The sequence below is a fragment of the Arvicanthis niloticus genome, chromosome 1, assembly GCF_011762505.2.
Source record: "Arvicanthis niloticus isolate mArvNil1 chromosome 1, mArvNil1.pat.X, whole genome shotgun sequence".
Classification (NCBI taxonomy): Eukaryota; Metazoa; Chordata; class Mammalia; order Rodentia; family Muridae; genus Arvicanthis; species Arvicanthis niloticus.
The window spans coordinates 101,986,045-102,011,911 of record NC_047658.1 but is presented as its reverse complement, the minus strand read 5'-3'; the positions used below and the strand labels follow the sequence as shown (position 1 = coordinate 102,011,911).

General features: G+C 45.0%; 1 protein-coding gene across 2 annotated transcripts in view; it reads right to left on the bottom strand.

Annotated features, from left to right (window-relative positions):
- The window catches only part of Dock1 (dedicator of cytokinesis 1), a 503,223-nt gene that overhangs the window by 10,713 nt on the left and 466,643 nt on the right, over window positions 1-25,867 (bottom strand). For both annotated transcript variants that reach the window (XM_034495028.2, XM_034495020.2), the window contains exons 41-49: window positions 25,342-25,483; window positions 25,139-25,217; window positions 23,133-23,217; window positions 19,663-19,749; window positions 17,921-18,097; window positions 16,953-17,036; window positions 11,828-11,965; window positions 5,339-5,484; window positions 484-682 (exon numbers count right to left, since the gene is read on the bottom strand). In XM_034495028.2, coding sequence (XP_034350919.1) covers window positions 484-682; window positions 5,339-5,484; window positions 11,828-11,965; window positions 16,953-17,036; window positions 17,921-18,097; window positions 19,663-19,749; window positions 23,133-23,217; window positions 25,139-25,217; window positions 25,342-25,483 — 1,137 coding nt within the window. The remainder of the gene's footprint in view (window positions 1-483; window positions 683-5,338; window positions 5,485-11,827; window positions 11,966-16,952; window positions 17,037-17,920; window positions 18,098-19,662; window positions 19,750-23,132; window positions 23,218-25,138; window positions 25,218-25,341; window positions 25,484-25,867) is intronic.

Here is a 25,867-nt window from a genome sequence, read left to right as displayed (position 1 = left end):
TCAAGAATGGAGTCATCTCACCAACCAGAACCTGAGCAGATTCTAACCCTCAGGCAGTGACTATGACTTACGGATGTCAGTCAGGAAGTGGGAGAGAAGACAGTTGCTATCCATGAGTGAGTACAGTCTGTGAAAGCTGTATGCTTCTGTTCTCTGAGATGCTAGGACACGAGGGCACCAAGTCCAACAGAGCTAAAAGGAACCTAGACACATGAGGGCCCTGCAGGGGACTGACCTATCCAGCCCCTCTGAAAGAGGATAAAGGCCAAGACAGCATGCGCCCTCAGAGAAAAGACAGCGCAGCTCTGTGTCTCTGACTGTTGGGTTATTTGAGGTCAGAGATGAGAAGACCTTGGGCTTTTAAGTTGCTATATTTTTGCAAAACTTCAATAAAATCCAACTGACAGCCCTCTCGGTTAGAGGCAGACCCTAGGTGGGTCACAGGCACCCCTGTAGAGCTCCTCCAGTCTCCAGTTAAATTACCGTTTCAGAAAGGATCACAGCTTCAGACTGCTGCAGGGAGCTGTCAGCGGGCTTGAATTCCTTATCAAATATCTCTTGGTGTTTGCTGTTCCTTTTCTCCTTCTTCTTGTCCTTCTTCTCTTTATCTGGATCGTCCTTGTCTAGCTTGTCCTGGGACCTGGAGTGCATCTTCTTCGGCAGCAGAGGCTCTAGAGCAAATCTAAAAGAAACAGGTATCAAAATCAATGTCTTAACAGGACAGCTACTGCTTTTTACCCAAGCAGAGATATGTAAAGTCAGGCACCGTGTGCCAGGCTATCTGGTAACTGCAGACTTCTATAAGAAAGGAATGATTCAAAGAGAGGCAGCAGGGGTCTTTAGATGTACTGTGACCCGTCAGGAATGATGTTTGTATCCTTGTAAAGCACCAGGCTAGAGAGGTGGCTCCTTTGGTTAAGTGCTTACTATATAAGCACAAGAACCTGAGCCTGATCCTCAGAACTGGCATGGAAGAGCCAAATGTGGCAGTGGGTGCTTGCTTCTTCTAGGTTTGCTGGCCAGCTAGCTCAGCTAAATTAGTGAGCTAAAGGCCAATGAGAGACCTCGTCTAAAAACCTACTAAGGTAGCTGGACCCATAGCAATAACACTTGATCAGGTCCTTCAGCCTCCATGTGTACATACTTGGACATGAGCCACACTCAAGATGCATGCATGAACACATGCATTGCCCTCCCACAAGTGCACATATGCTATCTACTGGAGATAAAGACCACAGAGTGCAAGAACCATGTTATACACATGTTGTCTCTCCCAGTCTAACAGAGCTGTGTGATGGGATTTGTTGATGAGGTGTACATGCAATTTAAACTGTAATGGTGTTGAATCTGAACATTGATTACCAATGGCCATTAACATCACCAAGAGAGAAAATCAGCTCTGATGTCCCCCTGAAGGGAAGGACCTATAGTCACCTATAAGGTTAGCTGGCTCCAAATCAAACCTAAATTACAGCAGACCTCTAGATTCAACTCCCAATATGCTGATAATAGAGAGGACAGACACACATCAGACACCATCCACACTGCAGGGCACAAAATCAATACAATCCACTCAGTGCAGACACAGAAAGGTAAGTAATGTGGATTTTTCAACAAATTACAAGGACAATGACAGTGTTTTAAAAGTGGATTGCGAGACTTACGGAGATAATTCCAACCAAGGGTAAGGTAAGGACTTTGTTTAGTTTAGCTTCAAACAAACTTTAAAAAGTGTGCAGTAGGGCCAGGGAGATGGTGTGGAAAGCTCGTGTGCAGCTGTGAGGACCTGAGCTCAAATCCACAGCAACCATGTGGGGATGGTTGTGATTCTGCCCACCCGTAATCCTAGCACTCCAACAGTGAGGTGAGAGCAGAGAGTACCTAGAAGTGCAGGGGCAGCTAGGCTGCTGCACTTGGTTCCTAACAACAAAAAGAAACCCTATCTCAAACAAGGTGGAAGGTGAAGTCAAACGGAAGGTGCTCCTCTGACTGCTACATGCCTACAATGGCATGTGCATGCCTGTACTGTATGCATGCATGTAGACACACACACACACACACACACATATACACACACAAGATACAAATAATAATAAAATAAAAACATGCATATAAAATGAGAAACTGATACCAATGTCATTGTGATTAGAAATTCATGCCAGTTATCTTATATGATGTTAAAATATACAGCTACATGTTCTAAAGGAGACTTCTCATCATTTAGAAACTCACATAGAGGTATCAACAGGTAACAAGATATGATGCCTAAGACTTGTTACAGAATAAAGATGAAGTTGGGACTAGGGGGGATACAGGTGGAAAAAAACTGGGAAGGTAGTTTATAATGTTAAAGTTGGCTTCTGGGGTAAGACATCCCATGGCATGCCATAAAAATTCCCATAATAAAAGCATTAAAAATGACAAGTGATATACACATCAACTCTTGACTTCAATCATGAAGGTTTGGCAGTCTGAATGAGAAATATCCCTCATAGACTCGTGGATTTAAACACTTGGTCCCCAGTAGGTGGTGCTCTTTGCAGAGGTTGTAGAATCTTTAGGAGGAAGTATGCCGCTGGGGCAGGCTTTGATGGTTCATAGTCTTCACTCACTTCCTACTCTTTGCTGTCTGTCTCTGTCTCTGTTTTTCCCTTTCCCCCAACCTCCCCCTCTGCTTTCCGAGTGCAATGTGATTGGCCTCCTGCTGCTGCTCTCATGCCTTTCCTGCCTGTTGTCACACCTTCCTGTCCTGATGACCTCTATCCTTCCAGAACTGTAAGCTAACCTAATCCTACCTTCCTTGTTACTTTTTTGTCAGGGTATTTTATCACAGCAAGACAAAAGTAACTAAAATAAAGGCATTCTGATCTATCCATCCATCTGTCCGTCTATGTATCTATGTATCTATGTATCTATATATCTATGTATCTATGTATCTATCTATGTATCTATCTATGTATCTATGTATCTATCTATGTATCTATCTATCTATCTATCTATCTATCTATCATCTATATTTATATATCACCTATATATAACATATTCTTAAATATTTACATTTATTTATATATTTGTGTCAAATAACCATCATGAGAAGAAGTACTATATCTGAAATATTAGAAGCAACAATAAAAAATGTCATCACTTTAGTCCATGTTTTTCTGAACTTGAGACAATTTATATAGGCAAAATGCAAATTTATGGTCCCCTTTGGACCCTAGGAGGAGAACTCTGCAGTCTGTCTTGGGTGAGTATTCAAGGAACTCAAGAGAGACAGGTACACTTCTTTGCTTTAGGAGGGACCACTGCAGTCAGGATGAACTTTATTCTGCATGTAACCTGTACCATTTGAGATTAAGCCTCATTTTGTCTGTATTAATCAGACAGCAAAGCATGGCAACCCAAGAATGAACACAACTCTGGGCTCTAATAGAGACACTTTCCAGTTAAAGGTTGAACAAACGCCTCCTGGGTGAGCTGACTGTAACACACCACTCCATCTAAAACCTCTCCATCAATTTTCACCTAACCCCTGCGTTTTCAGGAATATAAAACCCTTTTCCTAACTAGCCTGGGGATTCTCTTGAAGGGAAGCTGCATTAAATTTCTTCAGCTATCTTGTTCTAAGTGACAGGCACCGATGATTTAAACACATTTAAATGGAGAATTTCCATATGGGGTTGGCCTAAATACCAGATGCTGATAAAAATTACTGTTAAGAAAAGAACATGGGTAGACTTTTCAGTTCTCCATCAGGTGCTCCAATTGCTGGCAAGAAAAGGCATTTAGAACTGAGGGGTCCCTGATAGTCTCTGGTAGGCTGTGTCTGTATACAAGGACCAGGAGTCTTCATGTGTGATAGTGATGAACTGTCAACAGAAAGGGCTAGGATAAACCCACCACTGTGCAAAACTAAACGCTCACAAGTTCTTCTCTGCTGTGTAAACTCTTTGTGAATTTTTTCTCTTTTTGCATAAGAATTTTACATGGTTTGTCACATAAAACAGGAAAATAGGAATATCAAGGTGATATTTGCAACCATCTGACCTACTACCCATCAACCCACACTGAGGGTTCGTGAATTAGCTTGTAAACTAGCAGGCTCACGCCCGCTTTTAATTTTTATGTGGGGCTCTCCAAGATGGCCTTGCAGGACATTATGTGTGCTAGATTGGGTAAATTCAGTGCCAGAAAGTTATATAGTGGCTATTGCTGGGGGTCTGAACAAGGGAGATACAAGGTTTAATGGTGTGAGGTTCAGCTTTGTATGAAATAAGAGTTCTAGGAGAGTGTACAGCAGCGTGGATGTATGAATGCTTATATACCTAACAGTGCTCTTCTTCAATAATTTTTATCATGTATTTATCTGTTATACGCGTGTGTGTGTGTGTGTGTGTGTGTGTGTGTGTGTGTGTGTGTAGTAGTAGTAGTAGAGGGCAACTTGCTAGAATTAGTTCTCTCTTTGCACATATGGCTCTCAGGGATCAGACTTGGCAGCAAGTGCCTTTATCCACTAAGACACCTTGCCCACTCTTAAAGGTGGTTCGGATGGTACAACTAACTATAAATTAAAAAATTGGGGAAAAGGAATATGGTTTTTATTCTGAAGGGTAGCCAGATAAAGTAGAAGAAAGTTTTTCTCACAAGTATTTAACTTAAACAGAATTTTTCTTTAAAAAGTAATAACTCTGGGATTGGAGAGAGGGCTCAGCAGTGAAGAGCATGCGCTGTTCTTGCAGAGGACCTGGTAAGTGTGTTGTATTTTTTTTTGGGGGGGGGGGTTCAATTACAGCACTCATATGGTGCATTAGCCATCTGTAACTCCAGTTCCAGGGGATCTGATGCCTTCTTCTGGTCTCTATGGATACCAGGCATGCATGTGGGGGACATATCTGTGTGTGTGTGTAGGTAAACACTTGTATATATAAAATAAAAATAATTTCTAAAAGTAACAAACCTTGCTAGAAATAAACAATTTTGTGTGCTCTCTCTCTCTTACACACACACACACACACACACACACACACACACACACACACACAGAGTTATTCAGTGATATAAGCCTGGCTCTGGCCATTGGCATGGTTGGGATCCTAGAGGAGTTGAGACACATTGATAATTATGTTTTAAGGTTTGGCAGACACCTTTCTGGCAATGCTACTCAGAGCAAGGTGTTTTACAGTAACCACATTATGATATTGGGTACCGCAGTGTCTTGGAGACTCTAAGTTTTCAAAATAACATGTCCAGGACTCCTAAGTAATCTCAGGGTACGGATGGCACCCCAGGAGGTACCCAGCCTTCTCTACCCGGATTCTCAGCTGCTGAACCTACTCACCCATCAGAGCCTGGCCTGGAAGGGGTGCTGTCAGAGGAGAAAGAAGAGACAGAAGCCACTGACAGGGGCCGGGAGGATGATGGCATGGTGAAGGACCTCACCATGGACCGTGGACGGCTGCCTCTTCTATCATCCAAGCCTGAGGGCTGAGAGAAGAAGCAAATATGTTAACACCCAGGTCATTGTGGCCATATCCCTGTGCTGAAGGAGCCTTAGCAATGTGGGATCAAGACCATATGGGACCACACTTCATAAACCATTTTTTTTCCTTATTCTGAGCTGAGGAAAAAAATGAAGATGGTTTCAACATCCTTTGAGACCTGAATCAACTGATAAGAATACCAGAAAGAACCTTCTTGGCCATTTTTTAAAAAAATATAAATTTCTTCTCCCAGACAATCAACCTGTCCTTCAGTGGTGTTACTCACCAGGAAGTTTAAAGCACAGTGCATCTAGAATGTGACTAAAAATATGTAAGATCTTTGTATGACCTTTGTCCAGCTGCACATTAACACCTGAGTCAGATGCCCAGACTCACAGAGCTGTATTGGCTCAAAACTCTCACTACAGAGCCACTCCCCCTACACTGGAGTCTGATCTTCTTGGCTGAGCGAGGGTGATGGGAGAAAGACCTGGGCTAGGCTCTGCCTCTCTCCTTTTAACACATTCCAAGAACACAGTCACCTTCAGAATTTTCCAGTCTCTCTCTGACAGTTCGCTGTACATTACCAATAAACAAACAAACAAACAAACAAACACCACAATGCGAATTGGATACAGCATGTATCTACATCTAATTAGCCAGGAAATACCAGTGTACCTGAGATGAAAGCCAGATGTTGGCACATCTGGACCACAGCTGCTTCACAAAGGCTTTCCTTGGGCTGGCAGAAATCACATGCCTGAGTGTCACTCCCCTTGTGTCGCATCGGACTCCCTACCACACCCTAGGATGCTGCTGGCATATCATACAGCTAATCACCTAAAGGACAGCTGGTTTGTATCACAGTTACAGCCCTTGGAGGTAGCAAGGTGTCAATTAAAGATGATGCAGAAAGGAGCGTGGCTGTCCACAAGTGAGAACTAGTGCAGTGCAGGCCACTGGCTCAAGGTAATCAGCATCTGGGTTTTGCCAGCACAGAGTCTTGAACTGGCACAAATGATGGTTCCAGAAGGCATCTCTTTGGATGTTCACTATGACTAATCAGCCACAAGGAGGAAGCTATAAGGGTGAATATATATATATATATATATATATATATATATATATATATATATTGATTAGTAGATTCTCTCCATGTGCAGAAATGTTTTCTACAGGACACCTGGAGACTTGGCATCTACACCACACATTCTTCCCATCCTTTATGAAGTACTACAGGTATGCAGAATGATACCTTGATTTGTAAGGTCTCCCCTCTGCCTTGGGTTAGTCCCAGGGATGTGGCTCTTTATCCTTGTTATTCCCATTGACTCGGGCTAGAGTTCTGCCTAGGTCCATTTTGACTTGCTCATCACCACCCAAGCCTCATCCTACCCACCTGAGGTTCCAGTTATTCTCTGGCATCTCTGAGGCCAAGGGATCCTCAGCCTTTAACTCACTTTATGCTTTAAATGAGACCTGGTCATATCTTTGGCCTTCTCAGTTGCACACTGTTTGGCTATTCTTCCACAGGGCTAGAGGTGGAGGGTCATTTGGTGAAGGTGATTACATCTCCAAACAACTAGCTGGGGAGAGACTGTCTTCCTGACTCTACTGCAAGTATTTCAACCTTGACTTTATCACTATCCATTGGGCATACTGGTTGGGGGAAAAAAAGGAAGGCAAGAAACTGTCAGACTCTTCAGACTTCTGTAACTTGGGGGAATGTTGCCTTGTGTTTCACCACCACTTGGACAGGGGAAGGAAAGATACCAAGGAGACAATGCCAAGCCAAGAGCTGGAAAGAAACTCGACCTATGTGGTATGTGGGCAGGGTTGTCCTGGTACTCTGTGTCCCATTCCTGAGAATATTCAGTTTGTGGGTAGCTATGTCTGTGATGCAGTGACCTTCTCAGAAGACATGGGTGCTCATGTACAGAAGAAGACCACTGGGGGTCATAGGGTACAAAGGTCAGACCAAGTCACCCTCAGATTTCAAGAGGGCCATCCACCTACAGTCAAGCAGTAAGGGCTGGCACATAACAAATGTGCACAAGCATTGGGATGTACAAGAGAAGGAGGAGGTCATGGGAAGGATCCTTGCAACAGGAGACAGAAGTTATGTTGGAGATTTGTATTTACAGGGACTCACAGAGAGCTGTGGGCTCTTCTGAACCATTAGTCTTACTTCTTTACTGTGTAGAGGCTGAGAAATCTAGAACTAAGAGGACTTTGATTTGTTCCATCTGAACCAAATAGAATCTCATGCAGGTAGCTCAAGGCCACACTAACAGGAGTGTCTTGCTGTCTGCCTGTTCCAGCCATAGGGCCAAAAAGATTAGGAGTAGAGTGTTAGAACAGGCTAGATCTTTGTCTCACGCACCGACTGTGTGATCATGTGTAAAACAAGGAACCAGTATGAGCTTCTTTTAAGACACGCAGAGAGCTGGGCAGTGGTGGCGCACGCCTTTAATCCCAGCACTTGGGAGGCAGAAACAAGTGGATTTCTGAGTTCGAGGCCAGCTGTGTCTACAGAGTGAGTTCCAGGACAGCCCAGGCTACACAGAGAAACCCTGTCTCAAAAAAACAACAAACAAACAAACAAACGACATGCAGAGAGCTGTCTCCCCACTGTGGGTCCTTTGTGAGGATTAACAATGACTGCATATGAGGGCTAGAAGGCTTGGTACAAGGCTAGTAGCAGTTTCCTTTGTCCTTGTCTTGTTGCTGTGGTATCTGGAGAGAATATTTATTTTGGTCTTCGTAGGTAGAATGACTCTCAGGCCCTGCTCCGTAGCAACAAATTTTGCATCTTTTCTTCTTTGCTGAAGTATGCTTTTCAACCATGACCATGAATGTTGACTACACACTGAGTCATGGTCAGGTGACTAGATTGAGGTAAGTTCATGAGGAAGGGAGAGAGGTATTTTGTTCTCTAGCTGTGGACTGGAGACTCAGGCGTTCTGTTGCCCTGAAGGCAGCCAGTGAAGACATGAGAAGCAGTGCAGGTGCAGGGGTCTGGTCTGAGTCTCTCTCCAGGTAAAGAAGCCCAGCACTGGGCTGGAGATGCCATCAAAACCAGTAGGGGAGATACATGACTGGATGCTGCAGCTGATGGGTATAGTACTGAAGTACTGGGCTGTGGGATGGAGGACACCCCACAAGGATCTAGTAGAGACCATCTGGAGAGACAGGCTTGGGGCTCCAACCAGCACATGACCTAAATGGTGGTTTGGTTCAGGTGAGGAGGAGAGTAAAAAGCAGAGCCAAGCAAGGCTCTCTGGCCCTCATCCGACTTCAGGAAGAAGACAGGAGGGGCAGGAAACAGAGAAAAAGGTTTCATATGTGTAGAGGAGAAAGCAGATGCCCTTACATGCAGTGGGAAACAAAGGCAGAGGCCAGTGGTTGGTGTTTCCATTGTGGGAGTCTCTGGGAGTCGGCTCAGTGTTCCTCTGGGAAGCAGTGTCTCCTTGCATCTCCAGAATTGACAAAATCAATGGCACAGAGGAACCAGCTGGTGAGGCCCTTGTATTATACAGTCAGGGGGTGTCTAGTGCTTGCCTTTCTGGAGCTTAGGCTGGCTTAGAAACTGACAAAATGGTTTATGTCCTTTCTGTAGGTTTTTTATTATTATTATTATTTTAAAACCTATCCTTTTGGAAAGAGGATGATATGATATTGCTTTTCAAAGTACTCTGAGATGCTTGTAGGTTTCCAAAGTAGGTAAGACAAGACAGGTGCCTTCCAGCCTGCCTTTATGACCACATCCCTCACAGAATGACAGGCTGCAGAGCCTGAACCACTGCCTACCTAGAAAGGATGGCTTCAGAGCCTCATTCTGGGCCCCAGGATGGAGTAGGACTCATAAAGGCTGCTCCCTGCATCACAGTACCCATGGGTACAAATGCTTCCTGAATTCTGTCTCCAGATAGTGCTCTGAAAGCCCCACTGGGGGTAGGGGGATGTCTGGTTGCCCCCCACCAGGAGAAGCATGAGATATGGAAATGGTGATACAGAAACTGCTTGCCTTTAGCTAATGATGGGTACCAAGGCACAATGAAAACATGTCTGAAAAGATACCCTTCATCTTTACACGTTCCCTGTGTCCCCCAACCCCAACCCCACACACCACCGCCACCTTCCTGCTCTCACTTTCTATTTTGACCTGTACCCTATAGCAAGGCTTCTCAGTGATATTTCATAGCAGAGGAAGGATGTAAGAACTGACAGGCAAGATCAATAGGTTTCTTTAATTGTAGAAGAGTCAATAAGTGGTTGATAAAATAGGAAGTATGAACTTAGTTAAAAACTTGGAGCCTGCACAAGAACTTAATTCTTAGAAAACTTCAAGCAGCATGAAACTTCACAAGAGCTGCCTTCTGACACACCCACAAACTTTTTGCCACTCCACCCTGTGGTGACAAGCTGCAGGCTCCAAGCTATCAATAGAGCTACTCCAGGATTCTGACTGGCAGAGCATTTAGGAGAGGTCCCCTGTATCCTTCCCTGTTTACCTGCAGGGGCTCCCACTGGGCTGTCAGTCTTGGGCTCTTATCTGCTGAGTTTACAGACCAGAGTTCAGGATCTTTTCCTCCTGTCAGGCTCATGTACTGCTGGGTCCGTGGCAAAGCACTGACTGATGGGATTGGAGATGCTGGCACTGCCATGAGCATGCTCAGTGGGGGCTTGTCTTTAAGAGTACATCTGTATCTCTCTTTGCATTACTAAGAACTACAGGTGCCCATCTGTTACACTTCTGACCCCAGCCCCAGTCCAGAAACTTTTCAGGAACTCATCACCAGAGTCATCCAGCCCCATGTCGTGAGCACAGCCTTCTGCCCCTGAGTGGTGCTTCTGGTTCTTGAAGGCTGCTTGCCTTTCCAACTTAAGCCTTTGATGCTCTTCTGATAAGTATATGCCTCTGTCTGCACTGGCCTCTGGCCTCTGGCCTGCCTCTCGAACCCCTCTTGCCTCCCAGCCTGGATCATCTCTACCCGCTCTACCTCCTTCAATGGCCAAGGTTTAGATCATCAGTAACCCATCTCTTTTCCCTTCCTGACCATGGTGTGTGTGTGTGTGTGTGTGTGTGTGTGTGTGTGTGTGTGTGTGTGTGTGTGTGTGTGCTGGTGGGTGAACATGCATGTGGAGGTATATTTCTCAGGTATATTTCTCTTTGGTGCTGTCTACCTTGTATTATGAGACATGATCTCTTACCTTGCCTAGAACTCTCCAAATAAGCAGTACAGGCTGTCCACTGAGTTCCAGGGATCTGTATATCTCTGCCTACCAAGCGTTGAGATTACATGTATGTGCCATCCTGCCTCGTTTTATTTTATTTTACTTTACATGACATTACAGGGATTGAACTTTGGTCCTCATGCTTTCAAGGAAAACGTGCTACTAATAAAGCCATCATCTCTCTGAGCTCACTGGTTACAGTTCTTAGGTTTCAACATTGAGCTAGGCATTGACTCCATCTCTCTTTGGGATACCGTGAGTGCTACTGCCTGAGCGTCACACAACTCTGTGTATGGCATGTCTCGGGCATGAGCTCTGTAACCCAACTGAGTCCTAAGGACCTCTGGGAAATTTCTCCATGACCTTGAGTGACTAGGAGTTAGCAGGATTCCCTGGTAGGTTGACCAACAGGAAGAAGGGCCATGACTAGGTAAGAAAGGTGGAAAACTTCCAAGACTGGCTTATTCCTTACTCACTTTACCTGAGACAAAAGCCTGGTAGTTTAAAACAAAGAATTTACTGACTTTCTCTACCACCAGCAGTACCCCCCCCCCACAGAACCCTGCCCCCCCCAAAGGCTGACTCAGCAAGTTCAAGGCCTAATCAGAACACAAAAGTTGTGGACCAATCAGCTATCCTATCCTTTCTTCAAATCGATCAACCCTAAATTAGAGACAGAAGGCTCTTCAGAGACCTAAAAAAACTCCAGCTCTTGAGAAGAAACTAGGTTTCTGGATTCGAGTTCCCTGTCTGCTTCATGGAGGGTCTTTCTCTCCATGTGTCTGCTGCATGTGTGTTTCCTCACCAACGATAAGGGCCTTTCTTCAACTGCTGATTCTGTTGCTCCTGTTTGAGGTGTTCCAAGATTTCTCCACTGTTACCTGTCAAATTCTAGATCCTCTCTTACCTTTTAATTCTTTAACTATCCCTATCAAGACCCCCAGACTGGAATCAACTAACACAGCACACTGCTCGGAAATTAACAAATCTCATAAAGTGAGCTTGATAAGGAGGCTGAGGCCCCTAAAATCCCATTTCCTTGCAGGCAACACAGAGGCCTCAGCCCCTACACTCCAATTGGACACTCTTCTGTGGACCTGCCCACTTACCATGGTCCTGACGCCATATTGCTTTTCCACTTTTTCCTTCAGCTGCTTGAAGCAGGCTTCCATGCGCTCGTGGAATGGCCTCAGTGCCTCCGTGACTTTGTCTCCATGAATCCTGATCCCTTCAGCCAAAAATGGAATCTGAGAAACACAGGGTGACAGTCCTGATTTGGGAGGGGAACAGGTCTAGATGGAGCAGCACACGGCATGAGGCAGCAACAGGAAGCTGGCTGCACTTGCTTTTGTTCCCAAATCCGAGTGACTGATTAAACTCCTCAGCAGACAGGCCACCCTCCCACCCCCCACCCCCCACCCCCAGAGACAGAAATGTTTAAAAAAGAATTGCTTGGGGCTTGAGGGGATCATATCCAAAATAGAGCACCCCATGTGTAATGCGTTCTGTTACTTGGTGGGGGTGGGAGGTGTCTTGTTACCCAATCAGTCCCAGCACAGACTTAATACTAGTGTTTCTCAATGGATTTTGGGGACAGTTGTGCTTCGAATGCATTCATATGTACCTTGTTCTGGTAGCAAAAGGTCATGCCATGCCTCATTTATCAGGTGAGGATATATTGTATTTATAGGCAATTAAGTAATCTACCCCACACATAACAATCCAGCCATAGGCCATCTATAGTCCTGATGGATATTCTTATGTGGAAAGAAAAACTAAATATATTCTCCCTTAAAACCAAAAATAATCACTTCTCTGACGACACTACTGTCACAAGATATCCATGCCAACACTCCTTCTAACAGTAGAAGTGATGCTGACCTTTAAAACCGTCACATGAGACATTTTCATTTTCTCAGTGGCAGAGACCCCTGGGGCAGTCTCTGCTAGGGGGTGGCCGTAGGAACAGGCTCCATTCTGTCCCTGGCCTCTGCTTCTCCCCTAGGACCCAGACTGGAAGTTAGTCAGTCTTCAATGCAATCAAGCTAAGAGGCTTCCTCTTAATAATTTATAATTAAATAAAAATACTGATTTAAAAAACATAGTTTCCTAATAAGATAGAAGACCAATCTGAACCAGCATATTTATTAGGGAGAGGAATAATAAGTACACAATTGAATTTCATGTGAACAAACTCAAGGAATCTTAGCAGGATGAATCCACTCATGAGCTGTATCTGCTTCCATTTATAGCACACAGCTGCTACTTCTCTTGTACTCCAAGAAAGGAGGGGCACAGAAACACCCCCATATTCAAAGTACCCAGCCTGCTCAGGAGACACACAAAAGTTAGTTTTGCTGACAGTTGGGCCAAAACCCAAGGCACACGCCACTTGTTACCCATTTCTGTCCAGTTATCACAGAAGACCTGTGTGCAGGTGAGCTTCTTCAAAACAGACAAGGTGTTTTCATATTTCACATGAATTCCTCACGCAGATGGCAGCTTCCCCAGGGCTCACTACCATGCACTCAATACCAGCTTAAGAAATTTCACTGCTATTCTTTTGCTTCCTGAGTTCTGACTGGGGGAAGGTGTGTTGGAGGGGAGATGACAAGGGTCTGCTGGGACATCTTTGTGTGGCATGACAAATGTGTTGTCTGTCAAAGAGGGAAGGCAAGCGTGTGTGAGAAAGCTTTTTCTAGGTGACACCGCAGTCATTCTTGATGCTAAGAGCCGTTCTGATTTAGAAGGTTTCAAATGTGCAAAATGTGATCTAATCATCCCGGGGTTTGTGGTGGCGCTGGTGGTGAGGGTTGGGAGTGATAACGTTATTTTTTATACCAATGAGGCTACTTGGTGGATGAGAGTGAGAGCTGAGGTCCTTGTTTGCACTGGGACAGCTGGAACCTGGGCTTTGGCAGGTGAGTCGTATAAGGTGAGAGAATTTGCCACTCACTCTCAGTCGTCCCTGACACTGAGCAGATAAAGCCTTCTCACAGAATAGGATTTGGCCTCTGCTTTTATGTCCATTTGGATCTGAGCTGCGGCTGTGGTTCTAAATAGAAGGAAATAAAAATGCTATTCTGTGGAGCTCCGTCCAATGTATGAGATGCTTGATATACAAAGAAAGACCATAGACCTGGAGCCTGAAATGGTCTTTGGAGGCCTTTTCTGTTCCATATGTTCAAAATATCTTTGGCAGGCAGATTCTTAGGCCCATTCAGTACTGCCACAATTGCCACAGGACTCAGAAACTGTGTCCCCCAGCTTGAGTCACTCTGGATACATTTTGGAACCTGTTATGTCTAAAGAGCTCCAGACTCTGGAAGAAAGAGGAGGCTTTCCCAGCCACACCTTCGGGCGCTCTAAGTAAACCTTCAGGATCATGCTATGAGTGCTCTGCACAGGTCCAAGCCTTGCCAGCAGGAGGGAACACCTGATAGCTTTGTTCATTGCTTGGAGGGCACCAGGCCCTGCAGAAAGGACAGTGCCTGTTGTCAGCTGGGGATGATGAGTGGGGTTGCTCTCTCAGCTCTGTACATTTCAAAGAAAATATGTACGGAGCATAGCAGTTTAATGGGAGAAGGTGTGGGCTCGTCTTTGGACAGTTTGCAGGTGTGTTTGAGGGAGTACCTCTGACTGGGTATCAAAGTCTTCAGGCTCCAGGGAGCCTGCATCATGCCCATACTCCCAGCTGTTGAAGTCCAGGCCATCACTATTCAGAATCACAAAGCTGAGCTAAAGAGCAGGCTGGGCCCGCCAGCCAATCTCACAGGAACTATAGGTACTGGAGACATACTTGTCTACGGCTATAAACCTGTGATGTAACTCAGCCAGCAAGTGCTGGGACTCCTCCCAGGAGAAACCCTGGATAGAATTTCTAGAAAAACCTAAACTGAAAAAAACTAAGGAGCAAAACGAGAACAAGGCTAACTGTAAAGCTCTCACTTTTTTAATGAACATACAACTCAATTACTGATATGCAGCTATCAAAACACTTGCAAATGAGAGCAAAATCACAGGTAATGTTCTGAATATGTATTTTCCCCTTTGCTCTTTGATTTAATGAAGTTGCTAGAAAACAGACTTTCTTTCAACTTTCCCACGAGCTGTTTTAAAATTCATCTTTTAATATAGTTATTAGGGGCGATGACATGGTGCTGGCATAAAGTCTCTCTCTGGGGAACAAATTATTTTCCTCTGTATGACTTGAAACTCGTAAAATCCAATTTGCTGTAAAAGCTTACAGGGGGAAAAAAATCAATAGAACTTCTGCAGACCAAACTAGTTTTTGTGTGATAGCATTCTGGGGTATTTTGAGTTCTAGGCCCCCTTCATTCCTAGGGACTCAAATAGAGTCATCCAAAATTTAAACTCTTTCCCACTTTTTCTTTTTTCTTTGCTTTTTTAAAAAATATAAGTCATAGGGAGACTGGGGATGTGACTTACATTCTGTGTGAAGAAACCATATTGCCCAATAGTGTCTGTCCCTTTTCACTCTTATGTCACAAAACAATTGCAGAGGAATCAGATCTCAAGAGATTTGTGACAAAAATCAGACTTTTTCATGTAATTTTCTTAAAATGTAAATATAATAAAGTGGCACGTGTATGAAAATAGCCATGATATGAAAAAAGAAAACCCAAATAACAACAAGTCTTGGTGAAGACTCAGACACTGGAACCTTGGATTCTAGTTGATTGGTGTATAAGATGATTCAGTCACTGGAGATAAGTTTGATAACAGCGGAAAACCTCAGACCTAGAATTTTATACAATACAGAAGATCCAGCCTTCAGCATAGGCAGAGTACAGGAAGCAAGGAGATGACAGGCATCTGTGAACTTGTGTTCATTTCATTGTTAGTCAGACCAGCCTCAAGGTAGACATGACCTAAATGCTCACAGACAGATGCATGGATAAACGATGGCATAGCCACACAGTAGAATATTATTTGGCCTCACAAAATGATATTCTAACAAAAGCTACACTATGGACAAACCTTGAAGCCATTATGCTGAGTGAAATAAGACACCAAAGAACCAATCATAGACAGTTCTACTCACGAGAGTTTCTTAGGGTCATCAGGCAGACCAAAAGCAGAAAGGCAGATGCTGGAAGGTGAGGGACAATGGGACTCACGGGGAACAATTAGAACTGCGGTGCATGTCTGCACACGTGTGTGTGTGTGTGTGTGTGTGTGTGTGTGTGTGTGTGCGCGCGTGCGTGCACACGCGCACGCATGTGTGTATGAGGGGGCCAGAGCTGGGAAGATCTAGTCATCTAGATACAAATTTAGAAGACTTCCAACTTGGCTGTAAGCTGTAACTCAGCCACAGACCCTAAGTGATCTCAGTGGCCAATGTGTTGAGGACAGAAATGTCACAAGCAAGAGACTCTTTTAGTAGTCAGTACAGAATGTAGGGAAAGGTCTCATAGTAGGAGTACTTCAGCTGAGCCTAGATGTTCTTAGGCCCACTCAAGACCCTAGGACCAGGCTTAGCCATGCATGCAGCCTGGATACCAGCTTAACCTTAACACAAGTTAGCTAGCTTCCCACCTCCTACAGATTGGGCACACTCCTAACTCTAACACAGGATGGCCCACTCCCTACCTTCTGCAGTCTGGCTAATAGCGTTACACCTGGTGAATATCATGGGGTCAGCACATCTTTGCTGCCTGTGTGAGGAAACCTGTAGCAAGTTGCTCCAGTGGCAGAACAATTATAGATGGTGTAAGTATAGAAATCCAGCCCAGGGGTTCTAGGAAGCCCAGACACCAGAGGAATATAAGGGGCCCTCTGCAGCTCCCTACTCGTGAAGAAGACAGCCAAGAAGGGCTCGGTCTAGAAGCAAGAATGGAAGCAATTTAACATTCAGAACCACAGCTGGGCAAACACAAACAAGGACACGCATCCTTTCGAGCTGCCCTCTCCTCCCACAGTGGAAGGGGCGGGCAGGCTGCAGTTATCTTGTGGATCTTTCTCTCTCAAGGACCATAGAGACTGAGGCATGAGCTTTTGCAGTTCTGAGTCCACCTCGAAATCTTATATTCTTCTATTAATTCCAGCCAGACAAAGTTTTCCCAGCACATCTTGTTTGTTTGCAATACAGAGCTTTGAGGGTGTTTAAGTGACTTTATCCCTGTGAGTGAGTTGGCCCAGAAGCCACTATACTGGTAGGAATGTATGTAGAGGGGCCCAGGATACCCATCTCCCTTTCCCAGACATACAAACCTGCCACGCTATCAGGTCCTTGAGCTTCTCAATCTGCCCATGGGCCTCAGGATGCTCCTGCAAGTATCGGTCTGTGAAGAAAGCCTGTGGAGACAGGGAGAGCCTTTTAGCACATGTGATTGCCCATCATGATACTGTGTATAGGAGCCTTGGGAAGAGAAGGAGGCACAACTAGCCCCACAGCCCTCCCATGGCACTCCTTGAAGGCCCATGGTTGAACCCTCCCCAGAGCTTCAGGTCAAATACAATATGTGGAACACACAGACAGCCAGGAATCCAGAAAGGCCACATCGGACCTAGATGGCTTAGCCCTATTGAGTAGCATTGGCTATGGCCCCCTTAGCTGTACCAGTGTCTGGAAGTTCACCTTTGTAGCCGATATTATTCTGTTCTACTGATTCCAGCCAGACAAAGATTTGTTTGGAAGACGAAAACATTGGGAAGGTACTAACTTTTCTTCCATGAGCATTGGCAGCTCACCAGGAGAGTCCTTTTGGTCTCAAGTTTAGATCTGTGTCAACAAGCTTTTTTTGTGTGTGTGTAGGGCCAACAGACAAATGATTTTTGGTCTTGTGGACTACACAGGCCTAGTGGCTCAAAGTATTATTGCTACATTAAGAAAACTGTCCCAGACAAGACATAAATAAATGTCTACAGCCCCAGCACTTTCAAAAATAGGCAATGGGCTATGGTGAGTAGAACTGGCTTAGCCTGTACCACGTGACCTTCAATTTCTACCCATCCCTGCTGAGCTGCTATTAAGCAAGGCCAGAGACACCCCCCTACCCCCCGCACCTATGCCATCTCTCTATGGTAAATATCTGGACTCTTGCTCATCTCCATAATGGAATATTTAGACCTTTAGTGACCCCAGAGTTCTGGAAAGTGAGGGTGACTCTCCAGGATAACTTCTGGGTCCCGGGAATGGAGTTGGGGAATGCTTAGGCTGTCCCAGGTGTGTCACATGCCTTCTCATAATTGGCAAAGCCGCCCATGACAGCAGGGTCCACAATGCCGTTTAGAAGCATGGACAGAGGGTTGACAGGCAGGCCCGGGTCATCCAGGTGCTGCTGGACCATGCTGCTGATCTTGTCATTGGTCAGCTGCATTGTCTCAATGGCGTTCTCCAGTGGACTGATCTCTACCTGCAAGAAAGAGAACATGGTGGGAATCACCCAGCTACTGTAGTGTGTCCAGGTGAGGCAGCCTCCCTGGCCTCCTGTACACTTTCCTTCTAACACATGGTTTATGTAAAAATATAGGTATTTGGGGTTATGGAATTTTAGTCATTTGGTCCATATTAATGCAGATTTGGAGGCTTTACAGCAGATCTTAGCTTGGCCACCATAAATGGTCTTATGGTCTAATGGCATGATTGCCTTCTATCTACCTTGGTTACTTTGGGACACAGGGGGGAATCCATCTTGGTCGTTGTGGACTGGAGAAGTCTGGTGGAGTGGCAACGTGTGTTCATATGTCATATGTGCCTATGCCATTGAGAACTCTGGTGACAGGTCCAGAGTCCTCAATGGCATAGGCAAAAAAGATCAGTGGGGAAGATACAGAAGGGAAGAGCCAATTTGGCAAGCTTAGCCGAGTCCTTAAGCCAAATCACCAGGTGTTTCAGGGACTCACTGTTAATTGAATGGCAGGAACCATCGCCTGATGTGGGATCCAGCCCAGTGAAGGGCACATGAACAAAAAGCATATTTTAACTAATTGTTTTTATTGAGACAGAATATCATGTAGCCCAGGCTGGCATCAGATTCACCACACAGATGAAGATAACACTGGGACTTTGGATCCTCCCGTGGGCTAGGATTACAGGTGTACACCGCCACACCCAGTTTATATTGGGAATAGAAGCCAATGTGCACGCACACGAGACAAGCATTCTGCCAAGTGGGCTATCACACCCTTATCCTTTCAGTGTATTGTTTTATGTGGGAAATTGTCATATATCTGATGTTTCAGTCCTGGCAATAAACCTGTGGTGGAGCTCTGTGTTTCGTTAGTGAAGTTATCTTGTAGCTCCCCACAAATGTGAGTTTCATGTAAATAAAACTGTCCTATAGAATTAGAGATGGCTTAGTGGTTAAGAGAACTGGCTGCTCTTCCAGAAGATTTGGGTTTGAGTCTGGGCGTCCCTGTGGTGGCCATCTGTAACTCCCAACTCACAACATTCTCTCTTTTGGCTTCAGCAGGCACTGCATACACATAGTGCACATAGAATCTGTACATGATGGCAAAATACCCATTCATAAAGAAAACCAAACAATAAAATAACCCTGTTCCACAGCAAGGCAAAGTTTGGTTAATATAATGGGAATTGTGTCTTTAAAAATATGTCCCAGGAGAAATACATTCTCACTTGAAATGAGTAAATTCTATTTGTTATTTGTCATGTGCACGACAACAAAAGTGCCAGAAAGAGGCTTGGTGCAAAGTTCACGGAGTAGTACAGTTAGGGCTGAGATCGCTAATATGTCAGAAAAATTGGGTTTCTTGTTAGCTAGCCCTGAGGGTAGCCACACAGTTTTGGAACGAAGATGCCGGGGGAGATGGGAAGATACTGATGCTCTGAGGTACACAAAGTGGTGACAGGCACCAAAGGGTCTGTAGCATGTAACAGGCCACAAGATCACAAGGAGAGGTGTCAAATGCGATAGGAGGGAGAGACAGGTATCTCCTAGAGTAAGTATATCCTTACCATGAAGACAGATTTGACTTCAAACCACCTTAAAATCCCTGGAAGTTTATAGGCCGTAGTGTAGATGGTTCTCTCGATCCACATATTCTGTAAGGAGAGCCCATGCAATACATGTCAGGAGGGGGATGCCAGTAGGAAGGGGGCTCTGTTCTGCTGGGTATCTGTGTGAACCCATCATGTGGGTCCTCTAGAAGGACAAGGTTAGCCTGTGATCACAAAGGACAGGTGTGTGCTGAGGGAACCTCAAGAGCCATGCACTACCTGACAGCTACTGTACATCATCCAAGTGCCCTATCTCTCACCTATCAAGCATGCCGCTCTGCTGTTTGGCAAGGAAATGTGGGCGATCAGGGATTGCATAAATACCTCAGAATGAGAGGGGTTTCTTCTTAAATTAGTGTGTTTGGGGAAGGGGTCCAAGTGCATTTTACACTAGCCTTACCTAGGTGTCAAAAGAAACTCAGAGGCACAAATGCATCAAGGACAAGGTTTGCTGAAACTGACCTCTTGTGCTTCAATAAAGTTGCTACTTTAAACAACACAATTACGTTTATATTGTATGGGCACATAGTATGGAAACAGAAGCGAGGCATATCAACGCACTGAGGAGGATTTAAACACTCTAGTGGCCTGTGTTTACTGTGTTCAAAGCTTCTCACCCAGTGTTATGGCTTTTCTCCATGTATATTTTGTTCGTTTGTTTGTTTGGAGACAGGTCTCATGGCCCAAACTTGGTAGTTAGCTGAGGATGAACTTGGACTTGTGATCCTTAGTGCTGGGATTATAGGTGGGCACTACAGTATTCACTTAGCTTGTGCAGAGCTGGGGTTCAGACCTAGGTCTTCCTGCATTCCAGGTAAGCATTTTACCATCAAGATACAACCTCAGCTCTACGTATATCTAAATAAAAGCCATTTCTAAAATTGCAGCCCTTCTAATACTGCACCTCATGTACTGCAGGAAATGCTTTCAAGCCAATGAGACTAATTTTGTCTGGCTCTTTAATGGTTGGCCCCTCAGCTCTAGCAGACAGGCAAATAACCCTCCAGACTGCCACCTTCTCAGACCTATCTAGTCATGGGATGACATATACAGAAAGCTAGCCTGGCCTTTAGAACATCTGAGATACCCGAGCAAGGCAGGGGGACCACAGCAGCTTCATGGTCACAGGCAGATCTTTGTCTCCTAGGCCAGGTTTTTCTGCCTGTGTTCCTGAGGACTTACTAGAGAAAAGCAGCCTTTCAGAGCCTGTCCACTGCCTGCTCCATGGCCACACCCTTGTGAATATTCTATATTGATACCTAGTTCCTTACTCAGGCCCCTCCCTTGGCTGGCTTCTCCTGAAGTTTCAGCCCCTGCCAGGCTTATAGATCTGAGCACAGCTCTTGGCTTCACAGGGAAGTTTTCCTAGCCTTGCCCTTTGGGTCAGAAGTCCTATAGAAGGGGCTAGGATCAACCTTCTCACTATAGAAAAGCATTTTGCTCTTTTCTGGAAGCCTGAACCTTTGTCAGGCTATAAAGGGCTAAATCCGGTAGCTTCTGAATGATCCATCTATGTGTGAGGACCCAAATGGGGCCATTGGAGGATTTTGGGGCCATCTAGAAGCAGCACAAGCTCCGAGGCTTAGCACAGCTCAAAATGTCAGGTGTCTCGGTTATTCTTAGCTCCTCTGCCGGCTGGCTGAGCGCCCTTCAGCAATTTGCTTGGCCTCCATGTGTCTATTCCTTACAGTATAAGAATATACATACTGCAAGATGAGGTGCGGGTAATGGGGGAAAGTCAATAAATCCCTGAGTCCTTGACATTGCAGAATGACATGATTTATTATTGTGGGAAAAATACTCAAGAAAACTGTTAATCTACACTTAGTGTGAATGTCCAGGTTGTCTGTGCCTAGGCTCTGACCCTAGTTAACACTGTAAGGACCAGCCATCAAAGGCCTGGGATGATGGTACTGGCCAAGGAACACAACCTTTGTCTTGAAACAATGAATCAACTCACTCCAAAGTCCTGTCATCACACAAGGACACTGGTCTCTGTTCCAGAGGGGATGTCACTAAGGTGACTCCCAGGAGGTGTTAAGGAAGCTCAGTTTTTTTTCCTCTAAGTATTTCTAGGAAGGGAGGGTGAAAGTCCTTCTACCCAAAGCAATCCTGACATCAGGCTTCAAACTATGCTTTGGGTTAGCTGTGGGTGTTAATTCGCCTTTGGCCTCCTATATCCCAAAGGCTTCTTGATGACAAATGAGGCCATGTTTGCAGGGCTTGCCTTTGCTATTACTTAGGGGCTAAAGTCTCCTTGGAATATGGGTCTGAAGAGGAATTCTGCAGGGGGCAGTTCCGGTAAGAGCTCTTAACATCTCAAACTATAGGTTTGCCTGATGCATTTTGAAATGGGTGCCATTAAATCAATTTATTTGTACAGAGAGAGAGAGAGAGAGAGAGAGAGAGAGAGAGAGAGAGAGAGAGAGAGAGAGAGAGAGAAACAGGTAGAAGGCAGAGGTCTGCTTTGTTTTGTGATACCCAGGGTCTCTTTATTGGGACCTGGGGTTTGCCTAGTAAGCTAGAGTGGTTAGCCAGTGAGCTCCAGAGATCTACCTTACTCTGTCACCCCAATGCTGGATTATAAATATGCATTACCACACCCAAGTTTATTGACATGGGTTCTGGAGATGGAATTCAGGTCCCCATGCTTGTATGGCAAGGCATCTCCCCAGTTTGTTCTCTCTCTCTCTCTCTCTCTCTCTCTCTCTCTCTCTCTCTCTCTGTGTGTGTGTGTGTGTGTGTGTGTGTGTGTGTGTGTGTGTGTGTGTGTGTTACTATTTCCAGGGTTGATATAGTGGCTGCAAAAATACCTGGCAGTGTCTAGAGCTATGGTTGGTTGTTATGACCAGAGAGATGACATTGGATTCAGGTTGGACGTGCATGGTGTGGCCCCACAGAGGATCATCTAGTCTGGAATGGCTGTGAGAATCCTGCTGCAGTGTGATGAGTTACAGGAAGGCTTGGTGTTGGCCTCACCTGACTGTCCTTGTCACCAAGGCCAAATTAGCCTCTGGAGTTCTGAGCACTGATACTAGTGTTAGAGGATTAGATTAGGGGCTATCCTTTCATAATTGCACGGAGTCTAATAAATAAATCCTAGTTTGAGTCTCATTCATTTGAAGTGGAGATGGGGACAAGATTAATTATTATTATTTTACATTCATTAGAAGGAAATACCCAATGCCCTAATGCTATTGGTCCATTATTTCATGTCTCAGCTATCTTGATGATAAGCTCTGTGAGATGCTACTAGCTTTACTCAGTCTGATGCGTAATGCTTGGGATGTCTGCATGCAATGTACAGAGACATTTATCACTGTCCATGGTGGCCTGTAGTGTTGTGTTCTCCTGGCTCTTCTATGGTTGGAAGAATAGGTGGGGATTTGGGGGTGTTGTTACTGTGGTTGTAGTTGTTTTTAAATTACCGCAAATTCATTGTCTGGGTTTTTCTCCCCTTTCCGGATGGGCCGTGAATATTCAAATCGCTGTACCTCATTCACCCTGTAAAAACTGTAGAGACAGACAAATCATTAGACTATTAACCTAAAAGCAGCTGACTTGCTGGTAGATTGGGGGAGAGGGTTCTTGTTCAGAATACAGTACTACATCTCAGGAAGTATCCCCAAATTTGACCTGAAGCCACGGCCTTGGCTCTTCCTTCAGCAGCTTCTGGAGGGACATGCTGCAGGTAGAAAAACTGACTGGGGATTTTTGCCTCCTCTCTGTCTCTGCCAGCCCTCAGGGGGGAAGAGATGCTGAGTAAGGAGGATCGGGCACAGGCTTGGCAAGGTGAAGAGAAGCAGAGAAAAAGTGCCTGTGGAATCCATAGATGTGCGCACTGCTTTTCAACAACAATAATGTGTGGTTTTAGTGATATAGATATATATAATTTAGTGATACATATATAATCCATAATAAATAATAAAACTACATACATACACACACCAAATACACACACACACACACACACACACACACACACATATTTATGTATGTATATATATGTAGGGTTTTTTTTTTTTTTTTTTTTTTTGAGATAGAGTTTCATTATGCAGTCCTGGATGGCTTCCACCTTGTTATATGGACAAGGCTGGCCTTGAAAACACAAAGATCCACTTGCTCTGCCCCAGTTAACTTATCTAGAGAAGTCGACAATGTGTATCTTTTTAAAAAAAGAAGGGTGTCCTGCACTTTAGTTTCAGATGTCTGAGATGTAGATTGAGCAGAGTGATATGCATGCAGGACCATAAACAGCCTGTTGTCTGTCTTCCTTAGTGGGTGGCCCACGCTTGTGAAGGGCGCATGTGTGACTTAATTCTCTCCCCAGGAGAGAATGTGCACGAAGCCATGTGAGGGGCTCTGTGATTCTCTCTTTGCCTACTGCTGCATTTCTGTGAACACACTCCGACAGAAAGGCAGCCCTGGCTTGTTTCCATGACTTCCAAGGCAATAGTGATGAAAGGCTAAAGGGTCCATGGAACTGCAGGATGTGGAACAAACAGACCAGAGGAGGAGCAGGCCTCAAAGGGGCTGCAGTTCCCAAGAGCTCAGAGATCAAAGGGATGATTCACCACAGCCAAGAGCCTGCAGGGAGCTGACTCTATAGCGCCCCCTCAGGGTCCGTCGCAGCTTAGCACCGGTGTGTGAGCTCAGTCTCACTGGGATATGTGCAGTTTAAATGCCACTCACTGCATGACCCTGTCTGTGTGTTCATTTGTTGCGGGGTGGGGGTGCATGTAGAGGTCAGAGGACAGGCCTTGGCATGGTCTTTCAGGCACCTTCCACTTTCTGTTTGAGACAGGGTCTCTCAATAGCCTGGAACCTTACCGAGTAGCTCTGCTTGCTGAGCAGTGAGTTTACTGGGATTCCCCAGTCTTTGCTTTCCGCTTTGCCATTGCTGGGTTAAAGCATAAAGCACCATACCTGGTGGTTTCTGTTTGTTTGTTTTTAATATGGGGACCGGGGATAACATGGAGGCTCGAATGCTTGCAAAGTAAGCGCTTTACCAATGGAATGACCCTTCTAACCCCAGTACAAAAGGTTTCTGCTTTGTACCTTAATGAGGAGCAAATACACCAGTCTGCTTCTATATCATAAAAGGCAATGAGTCTGCTCCTCCACAGGAGAGGGGCGAGGTTGGGTATTCTATACTGAATGTGTGGTCTCTAAGGAGACCTACGGCCTACTTTCTTCTGGGTTTCATCTTTGCAGGGAAAGTAATCCTGAGCATCCCTCTAATAACGCTCTTACCCTTTTGTGGGTGCCAGAAATCACTAGCTTTCCTTGTTCTTGGGAGAGGGTAAAAGAAACATCTAGCATGTTCTTCAAAGGTTAAAGTCTACACTTTAAAGGTAGACTTATTAGCAAGAGACCCATCAGCATCTTGTCACTTCTTATTGTTAAAAAAAAAAAAAAAAATTAGTGTGGTTACCTTACAATCTGTTCAGACACCGGCCGGTGAAATTTGGGAGGCAAATCCAGCTTGGGCTTCACTGTGAAGCACTGGATGTCTGAGGAAAGAGAGTTAAGGACCAGATGGCAGCATACATGACAACCAAGAGAAGCCCTGCTCCCTGCATGCACCAGTGCATCCATGTTCCCATGTATGGCCCCTCCTGCTCTCTTAAAGGATACACTGGCCGGGAGAAGTCTTAATGTCATCGCCAGGTGGGGACGTCGTCTTCATTTTCTCAGCATTTGGAAACTGAGTTAACAGCCGAGCTTCAAAATCTTCCCGTCGCTCATATTCTTTGCCTCGGTAAATGAACACTTTCCCCTGGAGACAGTGACCTTTGTTTAATAACCCCACAGGGGGAGGACCGAGAGAAGCTTATATACAGAGTGTTGGTCTTCAAACATGTTTGACGAGCTTGTTTGTTTGTTGTTTGTTTTGAACAATTTTTTTTTCTTTTTAAGCCACTGCATTTAAGAATAACTAGCAACTATACTCTCTAGTCAAGAGCACCAAAATTCATATGGCTGAACAATCACTGTGAACTTTATTTGTAGCAAAAAGAACCCATTACAAACCTGTGAAGGTGGCCAGCAAGATGGCTTGGCAGGTAAAGGTACTTGAAAGCCAAGCCTGACAAGCTGAGTTCAATCCCTGGGCCCCACATGGTATAAGAAGAAGTGAGTCTCACAAGTTGTCCTCTGACCT